The 19273-nt window shown below is 33.8% G+C and overlaps 1 protein-coding gene across 1 annotated transcript; it reads left to right on the top strand.

The window, feature by feature from the left end:
• The first annotated feature begins 358 nt into the window (after positions 1-358).
• Positions 359-892, top strand: LOC149527942 (uncharacterized). The gene has a single exon (XM_089811192.1). The coding sequence runs from the start codon at positions 359-361 to the stop codon at positions 890-892; it is 534 nt and encodes a 177-aa protein (XP_089667318.1).
• The last annotated feature ends 18381 nt before the right edge of the window (positions 893-19273 follow it).

Genomic DNA, 19273 nt, shown 5'->3' on the forward strand with positions numbered 1-19273 from the left:
AGAGATCTCTCCATCATTGCAGTGCTGTCCTGCGATGTGAGAGAGACCATCAAAATATATCTGGCCATAGGTGTGTTGGAATAACATTAAAAATTCTTTTTACCTACACAATGTTTTGCATTTAGTTTTCTAGTTGTCAGTTTTTTCCTTCATCCTTAATAATTAGGGTTTCGTTGATCTCTAGAATTAATAGACCAACTTAAATTTATATCTTGTAATATCTTGAATTAATTTATATGTATTCAAATGTGTATTTCTTGTAGGTGATTGTAATAATTTGAAGTATGAGTTTTTACGTGCACGTTAACATAAATTGCATGCAATAGGACCGCAAAAGAATATTATTGTTTTGGAGTTGATGAACACTTTGGTGAAGAGGAGCAAGGATTTTATGAAACGTGATTTCACTATTTCAGTTCGTATCTCTAGAGAGCTTTGCATGACTTATGTAAAGAAGAGGCCTGGTTTGGACAATCTTTTGGCTAAGATGGAGCAAAACTATGAGGTTGTTCTCTATATTCGTTATACTTGGGAACAGGTAGATCCTATTCTTCATAAGCTGGATATTGGTTTTCATCTCAACTGTAGACTTTACAGAGAATCTTACCATTATTATTGGCTATGTAAGGATATTGGTGTTCTGAATAAGGATTTGAACATGGAATATGCGAGTGTGAAGAATGTTGTGATTGTGGATTGTGATGCTTCTACATTTAAACATCATCCTTGTAATGGGTTTCTTGTAACTCCATTGGAGGAGGATGATAGTTTGGATACTGAGCTATGTAAGCTGAAGGGGTTCTGTAAGGGGGCTTATCTCTATGATGATGTCAAAGAAGCCATTGCTAATTTTAAAAGGAACGGCAGGAGGCATATGTCCTATTTTAGTTAGGGTAGAGTTTGGCTATTGTTATTCATTAGGGTTTTATTGGAGCTACCTCCCCGTTGTTAGTAGGAGGTTTTGCAAGGAGTTCATCTACATTACAATTATTAAATACATGGAAAACCCTGCAGAAAAATCTTAAAATCTTAACCTACAGAAGAATGTTGAAATCTAAGCTAGAAAGAAAAGATCTTCACTACATTGATTAAAAATCTTTTGCATATTAATTTTTTTCATGAATATAAATTAGCATACATATCTAATATATGTTTGTTATATATAAAGGTTGAATAATATTAATTTAAAGTCATTTTATTTGTTTCATAATTAATTAATAATAATTTAAAATTATATTTCTATTATATGTACGTAAACATAATTTTTATCTAATATTTTTCTTTATTAATTGTATGTAGATATAAAATTGATGATATATCTTAATTCACTATATGCATGTAGACATAAAATATATGTAATATTTATTACAGAAATGATACATTTATAACTTAAAATAATTAAGAAAACATTTAAAAGAATTAAAGTATCATAATAAAAATAAAATTAAGTAAACTTAAATAATAATTTATATTTATTAAAGTTTATAAATATTTATTAAAATTGTTCATTTTAGTCTTATGTGTAAATTAATCTTACTTGATTATATATTGTTATTCTAATTTAAACTATGTATGACTAATAGATTTCATTCATGAAAGTTATGACAAATAATTCAGTGATATTTGTTTTGATTTTTGTATTAATTATCAATTTCTGAAGTAATTGATAGAAATAAAAAATATGGGGGGCTGACCTTGAAGTACAAAAAGGTTGATAAATCAGACGAAGCTAACCTCCCAATCACCTAACTAATAACAAATTTAAACTTCAAAAAAATATATATGTCCATAGTCAGCTTAACAATACTATCAGTCTTTAAACTAATATGCATAACAGACTGGAAAATAAAACAACAACTCTTATAAAATCATTGCTATAAGTCCCCTTAATCAACATAAACATAAAGACCTCGTAGGGTACCAAGTTCATAGGCATAATCATAAATGCAAAAAAAATAAACAAAAGATATAGGGCTACCTACCTCTTCCAGCCTATGGTTGTCATCCTTCTCATGCACATCTTTGTCCACATCCTTCCCCTCTACTTTAACTAGTTTTTCTAGGATGGTCTTTAACCAATCCTCAGCCAAGAACCCATAGATGGATCGAGTGGTCTTAGTGACTTTTTCTAGGTCCTCCTCTTTGTTGGCATGCAAAAAATAAAGGGTGGTGGCCACGGAGTGCATGACCTTGGTGGAAAACTCCACCAAGGTTTCAAACCTTTGGAAGATAGTAGTTTGGTTCTCAACTAGGTCCCCCATGGCTTTCTCCAGCCTTTCTAGTCTCACCTTGCTATGGCTATGCTTACCTTTCTTCCCAACACCTTAATTATCAGTTAGATAAAAGGTGAGTACATAGTCGTTTTATCTCATTGAGATTCCATAGAAAAATATATGTTGAAAGATATTACAAAATATATGATGTCTGCATTACAATTATTCATAGGAGATCATATTAGCTAAGTGGCTCATTCCAAGTGTCATCAGAGTCATCTTCCACTAGGTAGTTATGAAGGTTGATCCCAATAATGGGTCCACTTCCATGTGAGTTTTGAGAACTATCTAAACCATCATCACCACTTACCTCTATGTGTATCACTTACCTTCTATTGGTGGCCTGGAGAAACTTTATTGTCAATCCTTTTTGGTTCCATTTCTCTAATACCTATGGTTTTGATTTATCCTCTTTATTTCTAATGTTCCCATTTTCCATCCTCTTTGAGATTCTAGATTAATTCTCCCACTATTCAATAAAATTCATCTTTAGTGATCATTTTAGTATGACCATATAAAATTTCTTTAATGGTGCATTTACCCTTTTTTTCTCTTAGAAACTTGAGGAACTTTTATTCTAAAAGCTTGAATATTGCTATTACTTATAGAGAGATATTAGAATATACGAGTTTTCAAAGAGATTCAGTAAGGTGCCTAGATTTACCATTAAATATGTCATCCTTCCTAGCTTTCTAAATGATCCATAGCTCATGATCATAGATGATAGACCAAAATGTTTTAAATAATGTGTCATTGTCAATAATAAGGCCCAAGAGAATATGAGTAAAAGTGAAATAATAGTTTAAATATAGACAAAACATACTTTAGAAGTCTTTAGAAAAAATATGTTCAAAGAAAACATAGTGAATAGACTCAATATTTTTTCACATAGAGCAGCTATTAGGTTTACCCCTGAATCTCTTGAAGGGTAGTTTATGAAAAAAGAGATGATATAGGAAGTAAGAAATTTTTGGTTCAATAGGTTTGTACCCTAGTCTGCTAAGAGATTTCTCACAAGTATCATAGTCTAGGTTCATTTTGTACTTATAATTGAGGTGATAAAGGATATCAATTTTGTTAGTTTTGAGATAGAAAAATAAATTTGAGCCGTCTAATGACCTCAATATTATAGAAGAGGTTCCTAGTTCATAACATGGTTTTGGACGTGCAAGGTCAAGACATCTTTCTTTCATAAGTTAGTATGTTCTCCATTGAGTTGAAGGAATGTAGAACTTGAAAAACTAATCTCTTCCCATCTCTTTAGTTCATTGTTGCACAAAACATCCTTGAAGTTCTGAATAACTAGTGCTACCTAGCTTTTGGTAGAGCAATCTTGCAATAATGGCAATCGCTTACAAGAGTAGGATAGTTGTCACCACATATTATTCTATCCTTCTCCATAAGATGATTTTCATCAAAAATATTTTTAATTGTGTTTCAATTTCCCCAAATGGATTTAAAGATGTTGGACCCTTCAAATTTGATGTATACCTTTAGTGAAAACAATTTTAGAATTAGTCCTTGTTATTTCCAATATTTCGGATGAGTTGGTGAAACCCTCAAGACATTGCTCCTAGTAAAGATCTTCCAAGACTCTTTCTCATGACTTTCTTTGGTATTCCACTTTATTTCTAGTGAAAGCCCTTGAGTCTTTAAATCCTTTAGAATAAGATGCCCTAGATCTCTACTTCTTGTGCATAAATTCCAACTGACCACATGTCTTTTCTTATTTCCCTCTCTATTAGATCACATGAAATCATGAATAATTCTTGAAGGAAATTGAATTGACTATGCTTAAATAACCAGGCTAAGTAATAATATATAGAATGAGAGGATAGAACCTTTTAAAAAATATTAATCCTCCTAGCCAAGGATAATAATCTATTGTTGTATTGTTCCATTTATTGAGTTTCTTTTTCTATTTTATTTCTAATCTAGTCCCACATATATTTTAGATTGGGATTAACCAAAAAAAGATATTTCCTATGAGATTTACAATTATTATTCCCACCTCCAATGCTCTTCATTATCTTTTCCAATACTTGTTGTTGAGCATTCTTATTCTCAGGATTTACTCTATTTTGGTCTTTATTAAAACCAATGTCAATATTATGTATCTTGAGAAGCTTCTCAATCTTAGATAGGCTATTGCTTGGGACTGTCACCTTATCAGAGACAAAGTAAAGCTTAAGTCCATCAAGGGAAGAACAAATATCCTTGAAATTCTCCAAGTGTAGAGGGGGGATTATAGGGGGGTCTTTTGTATTAGTTGCAACACAATTGAGGTCAGTTTCATGCACTTGTGGCTCAATTTTGTGGGGATATAAGTTCATTTTTTGAATTTTTGAAATTCTAGGGGTTTCTTAGAAAGAAAAAAGTAGTTTAATTTTTAGTGTTGCCCTCTTTCCTGCAAAAAATAGAAGACATTAATACCTTTGGGAAGCAATAATGAGAAAAATATAAATCAAATGAGAGATTATTATGGAGGTTAATACCTTGGTTGATAGGTCCACCAAAACTATTACATCGATAGTAGGTATGAGGATATTGGACTTATTAACCTAGAGCACTCTACCAATTGGGTCTAAGGCCTAAAAGATGAGGCTCCAAAGGAAGGGTGAAAGATTCCATACTGTAAGACATGGGGAGCTTGAAAGAGGAAGGACTTCACTATGGATAGGCACAAGAGACTAGAGGGTATTACTAAAATCACAAGACCCAAGTCTCCAAAATTATATATTAAAAAAATCTTTTTGTAAATGATAGTTATAGAAAAAATATGAAAATTAAAACCTTTTTTTCTTTCCTAAGTATTATGAATCCAGTTGTTTGGAAAAACTCTAGAAGAGAGCTTCAAAATTTTAAGGGAAGAAAAAAAAATAGGACAACCCCCAAGCCTATGCTTCTCCTACTCGATGAAAATTCCCAATTTGGTGTTAGGATTGATACATAGACTAAAAGGAAAATGATCATTAGCAACATCACCTTTATTTGGGCCAAATTATTCTCTCTTCTACTCTTTAGGAATAGACTTGGATCCATATTGTATAGAAGAAGTCCCCTCGATCACTTCTCTAAAATATTCAGAGCCTCCTAATTGTTCAAAGTAATCTTCTTTTTTTTGGAAGGTTTTGAAGTGAGAGAGGTTGACAACTACTAGGTATTTTTCTAGAGGATGAATTAGGACATAATACATTAGAATAGTTATTTTCTTTAGTTAGAAGAAATGCCTCTACTTTTGATAATAAATCCTTGTGAATGCATATCCATGTAATCTTCAAGGGATGAGAAATAAATGCAAGCAAGTAGGCTTTTTATACAAATTTTAGAGCCTACTTTCCCTTCTACATATTTCTTATTATTTTGATCAATTTTTATTTTCTATATCAACATGGTAAAAAATTTGCAGTCATTTAGAACCGATTCACCTTTGAAAATATAAAATATTTTTTTTTTATAAATATCTTAGATATTATTAAAATAGATTAGGTCACAAATGAAGGGTCATGCTATTAGAGAAGATTATAAGAATATAGTTAGAGGTGTGTGGATGACATTGCACATTATTAGTAATGAGAGGATATTAGGAAAAAGACTATATTATAAGTGAAGTAATCTTTACAAAATAATTGTGAAATGATAGGTATAACATCCTCATGGCTTAAGATAATCTATTCACTTTTTTCTTTCTTTACTCTCCTATAGTTTTTTGTGTCTCTTCATTCTCCCCTATACTTAGATATTATCTCATATAACCATTAAAGTAGGATGAGATGCATGATATTGTACCTAGTCCCAAGAAGTACTTATTATCTAACCTAGTTAGGTGATAATATATACAAATTCATCGATGGTAATTTCATGTCTTTTTAAAGGGAATCACTTCTAAAATGTTAGAATATGAGCATCTATGTGAGTAGGATTGGTTAGCCCCCAAAAATGATTCCCATTTTTCAACACAGAGTAAAACTGACACTAAAAAAATTTCATTTTTGACCCCTTCAAATGAAACTAACAAAAGTTTTTCTAAAGATTAAAATCCACACTAGAAGTATATTATCATCATCTAAAATATTATAGTCATCACTAGGAAAAAAATATAAAAGGATTATAATGGATATTGTTTGATCTAGCACCCCAATAGATATAGTATCTCCACTTTATAATTTTCCAATGATAAGAAAATTAGGAGTGAAATCCATTCTATTAATTACTATTCCATGAGTGATTTGATTGATATTTTTAGGAGATATTTTGTCAACTGAGGTACATAGAATACATCATTATTTAGGTTTCATCATAAACATCAAGATATCCTCTCCCCCCGCCCACACACACACACACACACACACAAACACACACACACACACACACACACACACACACACACACACACACACACACACACACACACACACACACACACACACACACACACACACACACACACACACACACACACACACACACACACACACACATACAAAGACTACATATGAGAGAAACACCATAATCTAGAATATGTCTCACTTATCATGACTTGTAGCAGTGAAATGATATTTTCCTTTATTATCACTTGTCACAAATTTGTGATCTTGTCGTTATCATTTTATATATATTTGGAAGAATAAGTTGAATTAGACATGCTTGAAGGAAATTTGATTATATTCTTCTTCTAGAGATACATATATTCATAAATATCATTCTTATGAAAATAATTTCCTTCATGTCCTAGCTTCTTCAAATATAAATACACATAATTATCCCTCTTTTATGGTCCCCACATAATGGAGAAGACGTATACTTTCCTTGGAAAGAGGAAGATTGTACTCTATCCTTATATATATTAGGCTTTGATTGATTTTTCTTCTTGTTGGATCCTTTTTCATGACAATCTACCAAAGCATGTGACTTCGTCAATGTAGGGTTACTCATTTTGACCAACACTTCATGTTAAAGAATCAAAATAGATATGAATGAATAAAATGATGCTACGTAGCCATGTATTTCCATATTCAACCAATGAGTACAAAAACTAGAAATAAGAGTTGTATACTCTAAAGGAAGATTTCCTAGTAAATTGAGGACAAAATGTGCATCCTCCTTCTAAGTACCACAATCTTGAAATTAGGCTCTTATCTCATTTTACTTCCTAAAACACTCCTATATTGTAACAAAATTCTTAGGATATAAATTTGGAATTTATTAATCCTCCAAAGTCATCAAGTATTTTATACAAGTGAACAAGTTTATCCCAAACATACTTAACAATTTTACACATAACAATGTAAAATATAAGATGGATTGTTACACATATCCTTAATATTTTAAGAGCCATAAAAATTCTAATGGTCTCATCTATTTTCAAACTAGGATATATTTTTCTTGAATAATTCAAGAAGTGCAGTAAGTTAATTATTTCTATATTAGTCTATTTTGTGTATTGATTTTCTACATTGCATACTTATGTCGAATTAAAAGTTGAAATTTAGTATTACCCATGAAAAGATAATAAAAAAATTACTAGAGATAACTTAAGGCATAAATGTGTTGGTATCTCTAAGTTTTGTTGTGTATTAGTGTAAAACACTTAGTCATATATAAGGAAGAGTCAATCAATTGGTCATTACTACGACCGAACTACTCTATATAGGTCGAGTCATGTATAAGATGAGCTCTATAGGAATTGAGAAAGTCTTTGGCCACTAAGTACTTTAAGTATAAGTTGAGGACAATTATTTCTGAGAAGACATAGCACATAGTGCTGAATTATACAAAAGGAGCCGAGAAAGTTAAGGTTGAGCAACAACATGAAGACTAGTTATGACCAAGCATCAGAGACTGTAGTGCCGCCTAACATAGAGATGACATAAATGTTTGGAATGGTAAAAAAATTGATGTAAACCATTTCAAGCCGATATGTAAATAATATTTAATGATTGTAGAGTTTTTTACAAAGGTTATTATGAATTTCAATGTGGATCATCGATCCCTATGAGGGATGAACAACCAATCAGATGAAGATGAAAAAATGGAAGTATCTAGAAGACTCTATAGATGTCTTTAAATAGGTATATCCAAACCCTATTTTCATATATATAGAGAGAGATATCACATAAGATATTGCAAATTGAGTGATGGAAGTAAATTAGTTAAATTTTTGGATGCTACAAGAGAAATTTGTGAAAAATAGAGTTAGTGACCTAATGAAGTAATGAAGAATAGAGTAACGACATACTAGATTGGAGATCAAATCAGGGATTGGATGGAAGAGATCCCTAATTAGCAATTTTAAAGGATTAGGTACTCAATTAGTTTTGATAGATTGAATCAAGGTGGTTTTAACAGACCTTTGTACATCTCCTAATAAAGTCCTTCATTTTAAGTCTAAAATCCTTTAATCAAGGTAGACCTGATAGTCTTAAAGGTTTTAACATAGAATACCCCTCATAGGTAGATCATCATAAGTGATCAAAATTGTATTCCTAATAGGATAAATTTGTTACTATAGTAGTGGAGATTTATGGGTGTCATCCTCACCTCAATTTTACCTTCACCTTGGAGGGTTTATTGGTTACCAAATCTTTTGTGCTATGTATTTACATTTCATGGATGTGATGCATAGTTAGATTTATTTCAGCATTTGATATTTTCAAGTTCTATTATGCATAAGATAGATATGAGATGGTTAATGTGGTGAATGTAGTAAAATTATTTTGAAGGATAAAAGTTTTATAGATCTTGATTCTCCCCCCTCTCAGTATCTCATTTTTCACAATTAACTTCCAACAAAATGTACAATAATCCCCTAATTTTAGTTGAATAAATATACCCCACCCTCTCCAAAGAAATGATTTATCACTTCATACTAGTGTCAGTAAAATGACATCTTTAAAGTAATAGTAAACACATAACTCTACTTTTCTAGATACAATGGCTATAATCAATGTATCATACTTAGATCACTATGAAAAAATAAAAATAAGATATATACATAGTAAAACTTCTAAAAACATGTCAAATAAGACCATGTATAGAATATGAAATTTCTTATCATAATGACTAAAAACTAACAGTACTACTATGAAGTACAAAGAATAATACACTTTAAAAAAATAGCATTTGAAAAGGTGTTAGTATGAGACTGAATTAGGCCTTTGATGTTTCACAAATTGAAATCACTCAAATTTTTAATTTAAAACATAGGAACCAAAATGAAAATCACCAACATCAATACAAAAAGTAGAAATATTTACCCCAAATAAAAATTATTCCTTTAAAATAGGATTTTTATTACAAAGATATCACTAATTAAAAATCACTTCCAAGATGTATAATGTTTATGATATCTCATGGTATCTGCCAAAGATTTATGTGGCTCCCCTGACCTAAACTATGGGACTAGGTCAACTGAGGTCAACATGGACTAGACTAGGTTGAACCAAGTCTACTTAGTTGTCCTAGGTCAACCTAGACCAAGACTAGGTTTCCCATGTCAACCTAGTCCTTGATGGTTTTGGGGCTTGAGGCCTGGAAAGCCTTAAGGGTTTAATTAATTATCTTTCACTCTCCCATCAACTTGTATTGTTTTCCCATCCAAAACTCATATATAAGGAGACTTGGAGGTTTCATTTTCATGTCTTATTCCCAATTAAATTCCAAGATTACAAACTCTTTCTATCAATTCAAGTTTTTTTCCTTTTGCATTCAAGAAGTTCCAATATTAAATATTTTCAATCATTCAAGTAAGGAGATTCCTATTTAGTATAGGATGATCCTTTGTGAGTATTTCCTCTTCAAGATCTAGTTTATTGTCGACCATTAAGGGAGGAGATCTATATTGAAGCATTCATCTTCTTCATTGATGCACATTTAAATCCATGGAAACATGATGGGATTATGGTAGATCCCTTGCAAAGTGTGGAGATATGATTGTACATGTTCCTAGTTAAAGATATACAATATACTTACATAAAAATTCCTTATTGATAGGGATTTGAAGAAAGACAAATCCTAACATTTATCTTGTCTTTTAGTCATTTACATTTAGATTTCTCAATTATGGTTAATTCCCTTAGGGCTTCACCAAGGCAAGATCTCATTAAACCCAAACCAAAAAACTCTTTCTTTTCTATGTTTATTTGTAGGATACCAATTGAAGCTTATAAATCGGGAACCTACTTTTCAAGATCTTTCTGGAGAATTCAGTTGCAAGTCACCAAACAATGTCAACCTAGTATAAGGGTTCCTTTCCAAGTGGACGTAGACCTTAAGTTTTTTTTTCTAGGGAGATTTTTGGGTTTTGTTCCTTTCATCATTTTATTCCAAGATCCACAATTAGATATTTTGAAACAATTTAGACTTGTGAGTTTTGGAGCTAAAAACATCTTCCTTTATGCCTCTAAAGGTGAGTATTTCATACTTTATTTCCTTTCATATCTTTACCCTAGATTTATATCTTAATTGTGCTAATTATGCATATATTGCATTTAGATTTACATTATTTAAGTGATTACTTCAGTTCCATATTCACTCTATGCTATCAAGGGCCAAAGAGTACATTTCTTTGTATCACATTCCTCTCTATAATTCAAATTTAGTATTGGCTCCCTCATCCCTTTGGGTTATATCCAATATAATGAGAGCAATCATATTTAGAAATTCCCCTCTTTCTTTTTCAGATATATTTGAATGGTTTAGTTTTCCTAGAAAAGAGGATATCTACAATCCTATTAAAGTGTCTCCCTTTTCTCCCTAAACAAATAAATATGAGCTTATATAACATGTCATGAAAAGGAAACTACAACACAATAGTAAACTATGTACCTTGTACCTAGGAGGTCTTGGACTAGAGTCTACTTGACATTAACAAATAATATAATTAATTATAAAAAATAATAATTAATGTTGGTTTTGAACAATTAAGTGTAAAAAAAAACCTCTCATAAAAAAAGATATTATGATATACACTAGCCTCCTCCATAAAATATTTGAACTATCTAATGTGATTTTGGAGGGTGAATTTAATACAATTTATTCTTCTCAAGAGAAGAAAATACATTGACACTTCACAAATTTCATTTCAAATAATAATATCAAGGGCATATTACCAAAAAAGAATCAGTTGCTTGAAACCAGTTGTGATTCCTAAAATGTTACATGTCATTTCTCTTGAGAGTTTCCATCCTTCCCCTATCATTTCAGAACAAGATGGGGGGCATACAAAATTCTTGACATGGAATCCATTTGCCATGGTAATCTTTGTGATATTATATTGTGCTCTCCTTCATTTTGTGCTTTGTTATATGTTTTGAGTAGATTTATTTATATAATCCTTGTTTCTTTGTCAAGAACAAGAAGATAAAGTAATTGAAACTATCATACCTATTAGTCTACTTGTATCTCTTTTCTTTTATATATTGTTACATGTTATGTTGTACTTCTGCTATTATTTTTACCAGTGATCTTGTATATTTTTCTTGGATTCTTATGATATGGTGGCACCAATTAAGTTTGGTCTCCATGTTATTGGCCCAAAAAGACTCTTATTTGTAACTCTTACATGTATTTTCCTCCATTTTTTTGTAGTTTTACTTCCTTTGGGGAATGCTGGTATTTCATACTTGATATAATATTACATATTATCATATGATCACATTGTCCCTAAAGTTAGTAGACCCCTTCACATTCTCACTTTTTGTCATGTTTCCATTTCCCTTGATATATTTATCCTCTTGGGGAAATCTCATAGTGGAAACATTCTTTAGTGGATGCATGTGTGCTTCCATTAAAGCCAATTCCCTCATTAAGGTGTTGGAAATAATTTTAACATAGAGGCATACACTTTGCTCATCCTTTCTTATCATGGAGTAGAAAATATGGATTCTTAGTATAGCTTGGAGTACTTCACCATTGTATTCTTCGTATGATTTTAAAGTTATCCCCAGATCTCTCTCTCTCTCTCTCTCTCTCTCTCTCTCTCTCTCTCTCTCTCTCTCTCCCCCTTCTCCTTCCATGAATTATTAGTTTCCTAGAACTATTGATAGTGTAGGAGTTGATGAAATCCAACTCCATAGTTGCCAAGATCACCTGCAATGCAAATAGCTTGCCGAAGAGAAACCTAATGAGCAACAGCTTAAAGGAAAAAAAGCAAGAGAAAATATATTTTACAATAGAAAAATGAAATTGCTATGTGAATGGATAAATTTACAATGAGAGAGAGACCGAATATAAAGGCCTAAAGGAAGCTTGTAGAACACGCTGGAAGGTGGTAGAAGATAAGGTTGAGAACTAAGAAGACTTCCACAAAATGGTGGAACATGCTAGAAGGGAACAAACTCCCGTGTTGTTAACAACTCATCACTACAACCATTAAATACTAAATATTAAATAAATGCATTAACCTAAGTAATCTTAAGTGAATAGAATAAATAATAAATAATAAATTAATTATTTACTCTAACACCCCCCCTTAAGTGAAAAGTAGGGGAATGCCTTAAGCTCACAAAACTAAGATGAAAAAGTAGAATGGATCTTGGCAACAAGGCCATGTTAGGTACCCATGTACAATGCAAAGAAATGCAACCTCTGAAAATGGGGAAAGAGAGAAAACCACATGGGAAAAAACCTCCCCCAAAAAGAGGTAAGTACAAACATGCTAAAAAAATAAAGCAAGGAAGGAAGGCCTCAAAAAGACCCCCCCAAGGACAAATTCCATCAAAAAATTTTCAAGAGACTCTCTCAAAACCACAAGTACAACCAGCCCCCCATGAGAGATAGAAAAGTTGTCAAAGCCCCCCCATATTAATGGAGCTCTTGAAGAAAGAATCAAACCAATGAAACTCCAATGTGGAGTAAACAAGGGAACAAAACAAAGGAACCCTTGAATGAGAGGGAAGACTGGAAGGCCTATTTGATGCTCAAAGGAGAAAATATGAAGATCTTGAAAGGGAATCCCCAAGGTAGTTGTGATGATTCTGTCATGAATGTCCACTACAGAATCCGCAATAGGTACACTTGGAGGCTTCATGAATGGAGCTAGAAGATCAGGTGGAGCAAAAGAAGAAGAATTGTACTGAAGAGAAAAGTCCTCAATTGGATGTAGTGTGGCAATCAAAATAGGGATGTCAGGAATAATACAAAAGTTCAAGTATCTTGACTGCACCACATGATGTTGCTACAAAAGAGAAGTAGTGTGCTCCAACAATGGAGATGGTGGAACAAAGTGCAAGAAGGTGTAGAGATGAGTGGAAGGATCAAATTCCCCTATATCAATAAGACCTCCTATTACACAATCCTGAATGAAGACTGAATCAAAAATGAACTCAATTATCTTCCCTGATCCATTGTGTGTAATCTGAGAAATTGAGAGAAGGTTTGCAGATAGAGATGGAACATACAATACATCATTAATCGTGCCATCCTAAATGCTAACTAAACCTTCCCCATAGACTGGTAGGGCAGTGTTATTCCATGAGAATATGAGGAATAGGACAAGCCTCAACAGTAGAGAAGACACCTTGAGAAGATGTCATATGGTGAGAAGAAACTAAATCCAATATCCAAGGAACCTGTGAAGGAGATGCAATGGAAGCCTATAATGCATGACCCTTTCCAAGATTTGATGTAGATGGAAAAGATGTGGAAGAAGACTGAAAGGCATACACCTATGAGGTAGAAGAGGATGGAGAAGAAAAAATGTGCTTCTGAAGAAGAGCTTGCAAATATGTGCAATTTGTTTCTCATAGCCATCAAATCACTTTTGAAAACAATTTACTTCATCATGAGATCCTTTCTGACAATAGGAATAGGTAGGAGTCTTAGTCTTCTTTTTCTCCTTCTTCTTAGAAGATGATGAACCAGTAGAAGAGGGATTTGATATCTGCTTCAACTTTTGCTCCTGTGTATCCTTGACAAGCAATGCCTGTGATTTTGAACCTGAAAGTGAATCCATTTGAGTGATCTTAGAATATTCACGAGTTAACCGATCACAAAATATCTCAAATGAAGGCATGTTGTGTCTGTCACCCAGGGCATCCATAGTGGAGTAGAAAGTGGAATAGAAAATGTGATATTGTTCCCTGAAATTTAAGAGTATCAAAAAGATATACTCATCATCTATCTTGGTTTTCCCATATCCCTGCAAAAGTGTACTATCATGTCCCCTTTTCAAATAATAAAAAAATAATAATCTTTGCTAAGGCAGGCAGGCCCAAGAAAGTGAAGTTTCGGAAAAATGGGGTTAATCTTTGGAAACCGTTGGACTAATAAATGAAATTATTATTAAAATATGTTTCAATAACCTCTCTTGGATGTGAGTTATGGTTATGCCCTCTTTTAAGGGGTTTGGAGGCATTTTGGGCTGATTCGAGAACTTGATTTTGCTCATTTTCTTTATTATTCTTCAGAGGATGCCAAACCTGTGGAGAAGGAGACCCAAGAACGGGAGTTTACAGGTTTCCAGCGAGACCCAAGAATAGGATTTTTTAGGTTTCCAAGAAGGCTAAGGATGGGAGTTTGAATCCATTCCATGTGCAGACTCATACAGAGTTTGCCTTTGTGCTGAACAGTGTAGATGTGTGGGTTTTCGGGTGTGTTTTTTGTATGAGTTTGGTGTTTTCAGTTGAGTATTTCACATCAGTTTGGGTTGCTGCTGTATTTCAGACTTTAAGGTGTTGAAATAGAGCTGAATATATGTATTGGGACATGATTAAACTTCTAAGATAGATTATTAGTGTTTTTGTGGTGTTTTTGAGCATTTTTGTGTTAATTTTGGGAGCCCGATGAGCATAGTTTTTGTCCTACATTTGAGAACTATTGTGTAAAGGCTATATGGATCTGGAAATTTCATTTTTTAGGCTTTTGTGCTGCTGAAATTTCTGTAAAAATGTCCACTTTCAGATTTATTAATAATAGGTGAAGCTGTGAAGCTTTTGGCACAATTTCTGGCATACCCGATTTGGGGTTTCTTGAAAAATTTGGTGGATCTTTGTGATATTAGTTGTTTGATTTTGAAAATCTGATTAGAGGTTGGAAATATTATACAAAACCAGAAAGGGTACATTTCAGTGGTATCAGAGCCATGATCTTGCCAGCCTGAGGGTTTGTAGAAGTTTGCATGTCAGTTTTGACAACTACCCAGATCTTGCATTTCAGTTTTGAGTACTACCCAAATCTTGCATGTCATAATTTATTGTTGCATGGTGCTTCTAATCAGCTGCATGTCAAAATTTATGGTTGCATTCTACTTCTAATCATTTGCATGTTAGTTCTTGGTGAATTTGGTGGTTGTAGAAGTTTGCATGTCAGTTTTGACAACTACCCAGATCTTGGATGTCATAATTTATGATTGCATGTTGCTTCTAATAAGTTGCATGTCAAAATTTATGGTTGCATGCTACTTGTAATCATTTTCATGTTAGTTCTTGGTGAATTTGGTGGTTGCATGTTACTTCTAATCAGTTGCATGTCAAAATCTATGGTTGCATGCTACTTCTAATCATTTGCATGTTAGTTCTTGGTGTTTGAAGAAGTTATATCCTATTGAGGTTACACTCTACTTTATCCAGAATGGATAGGTATAGTACAGAGTCTCAGAGGACACGATCTTGGACAATTGATATCTAGAGTCAAAACAGTAGAAAGGATGGTTATTTAGACATTCAAGATAAACTTATGAAAATAAGCCATGACATGTCTGAACAGTTGGTTGAGCACCACCTTATAATGAATGACATGTTTTTTGACCTAGCTAAGGTGGATAGGTTGACTAGATTTCTATTTGGCAAATTTTCTCATAGGACAGATGACACAATTCCCAAGAACTTGCATGAGGAGTTTGAGAAACTAACTGATAGCCAGGTAGAGGTCTTAGATTCTACTCTACCACAGGAGGTGGTGGGAAAGGATATTACACAGATTGATAGTAACAGTCAACTTGATACTCAAATTGAGATAATTTTTTACAGGTCATCAAAGGGTGATGCTATAGGTATCTAGGATGGTATAGTTACAACATGTAGTGACTTCATTGTAGTAGGTTCAGATGATGATTATGAGGATGTTGTTGTGCAAGATGGTGAGATACCTGGTAGAGATGAGCAGACATTGAGCATTCATGACTTTGCTAAGAAAGAGTACCAGGCATAGTTAGATGCTTCATCACATGAGGTTGAGGCTGGTAGTACTTCACATGATTTGTCCAGCTAGCTGAAGGTGAACAAAGATAGCATTGTGACTTCATTATCTCATCATGATAGGTATGTGGAGTTAGTTGGTATTGGTCATATTACTCAAGTGAGGAGTTTTCTTGAGTTACCAGTTGATTCTAGTTTACGGATATGGACTCGAGATTGTTATATTGGCATTTGGGATTCAGTTGACTAGAGATCTTTAACACTTTTTGGTAGTAGTGTTTGTTTGGGTGCTATCATGGATTTGATTAGCAAATTACACGGTGTTGTCTTTTCTTGTGCCAGTATCTTGTTTGATGTTGGTATTAGTTTTTATACACCAATGTTGGGCTTTGTTCATATATCCAGTCGACCATACTTGCTGGAATGTGTTGATGATATTTCATATTTGGCAGTGTGTATAGATGAGTCCTAGGATCATATTGGCATTGATGACATCTAGGAGGATGCAGTGGGTAGTTTTGAAGACTTAGTTTAATTGGGTATAGAGGAGTTGGACAGCAATGCTAATGTTTTTGACACTCCGTATGTTGATATGAGTTTTAGATTTGATTCACAGGATATGGATGGTAATACTCTAGAGACTAGTAACTTTGAGGATACTCCTTTAGACAGTGCATCAAAGGAGGTTTTTAGGAGATAGTCAAGCCAGTGCCATCACGTGTCTAATCAGTTGAGAGTTAGTGACCGAGACATTGCTATCACTTGCCAGCATTTCAATGCTGCTTGTCAGTTGTTAGCAGTTTATGGATGGGGTTCTCCTACTAGTGATGAGCAGGGAGGCAGTTATCTTTCCTTGATAGAGTTCCACTCTTTATGGGAGGCTATCCAGATTCTGAGACAGGATTATATGCAGTTGGTAGCCGACAGAGATTATCTTATGAAGTGGGGCATTACAACATATGATGAATTGTTGGCCAAGGAAGATGAGGTGAGTGAGATTACTGAGTGGCTTGAGGTGACTTCTGAGATTCTTGAGAGTACACAGTTGACTTTCAAGGAGTCACAGTTTCATTTGGCTAAGGTGACCATGGAGTTAGAGCGACTACAGTCTTTACCTGATTCTATATAGTCACAAGCTGTGGTATTTGGTGATCCAAGGATGTCCATGGCCGAGATTGTCAGAGACAATGGAGATGGGGATGCATCCATTCTTGATAATAACATTGGCATATCAGTTTCATTCCCACTAGAGTCAAGTTCAGTTGAGTTGGGTGTTGTAGCAGATTTTTGTATGCCTGACATGGTGGTGGCCTCTAGTATTGATGGCATAGAGACTAGAGATGTATCAAAGATCATGTGTGATGTTGGTGAGTCGGCAGTTGGCATGGTTCCTACTAGTAATACTACTCCCTTGGTGATATCTTCGAAGGTAGTAGTCAGTTCCAACATGGTTAATGATCAATTATAGTTAGTTTCATTTGGATTACAGTCTAAGCCACTAACTGAGATTGGCGCATTCTATCGGCATTACACTGTGAGGTACGCTCATCAATTTACCTTTGATGACCATGTTGATGAGATAATGATACAGAGATGTACTTTGGCTCCTAGTGCTTATCATCAGTTATGGGACAATTTGATGCCTCAAGATGAGAGTTGTGATGGGCATGACATGGTGATAGGTTCTGCAGTTGACAACTTGATAATATGTGACTTGGAGCAGGAGTTTGGGAGTGATGCTTTGGTGGGTGTTGTTATTGATTCTACTCCTTTGGCTATGACATCTCCTGACTTAGCTAGTGATTAGTCATAGTGGGTTGTATCACTTGTTCATGGTGAGTTGTTGAATGAGGTTGGTTTTTTTAATCAACATTATATTGCAGGGTATGTACATCAGTTAGCATTTGATCTTTTTTTGAGGAGTTGATGGCAGGAAAATTCGGTTTGGATTCCATTTCTTACTCTTTATCTTGTAATATCTTTTAACCATTAGCATTGCATGGGAGTTATGGTTATGAGATAGTGGTTGATGATTGGAAGAGTTGTGTTGACTACAGGAGTTGTACAGTGTGTGGATTCTCCATACTTGGTACAGATTCATTTGAGAGCATTCACCATTGTTGTAGAGTTAGATTGTGCATTCCGTATAGGTCAGTGGGATGCATTGATGGTATTTACTATGTTGGTAGTTTGATTTGTCCACTTTACTTGGGTTCTAATGTTCTAAGATTTTGTGTCTCATGGGTTTTTGACTATGGTAGTGGTGATTTTGGAGTTTGGTTGAGCTCTAATTGTCAGTTTGATTATGGATTCCTCTTGGTCATATTGCAGAGGATATTGCAGGAGCTTGTGTTAATTGGTAGTAGTATAGTTCATGAATATATTTGGGATCCAGGTGGATTGATTGGTTTATTATTCAGCCATTTCTTGAGGAAAAGAAATGTTTGGGAGGGGAGGAATTGTCATGTCCCCTTTTCAAATAATAAAAAAATAATAATCTTTGCTAAGGCAGGCAGGCCCAAGAAAGTGAAGTTTCGAAAAAAGGGGGTTAATCTTTGGAAACTGTTGAACTAATAAATGAAATTATTATTAAAATATGTTTCAATAATCTCTCTTGGAAATGAGTTATGGTTATGCCCTCTTTTAAGGGGTTTGGAGGCATTTTGGGCTGATTCGAGAACTTGATTTTGCTCATTTTCTTTGTTATTCTTCAGAGGCTGCCAAACCTGTGGAGAAGGAGACTCAAGAACGGGAGTTTACAGGTTTCTAGGGAGACCCAAGAACAAGAATATGTAGGTTTCTAGGAAGCCTAATGATGGGAGTTTGAAGCCATTCCATGTGCATGCTTATACAGAGTTTTCCTTT

Source organism: Cupressus sempervirens, chromosome 11 (assembly GCF_028749045.1).
Source record: "Cupressus sempervirens isolate cs-2001-9-10 chromosome 11, ASM2874904v1, whole genome shotgun sequence".
Lineage (NCBI taxonomy): Eukaryota > Viridiplantae > Streptophyta > Pinopsida > Cupressales > Cupressaceae > Cupressus > Cupressus sempervirens.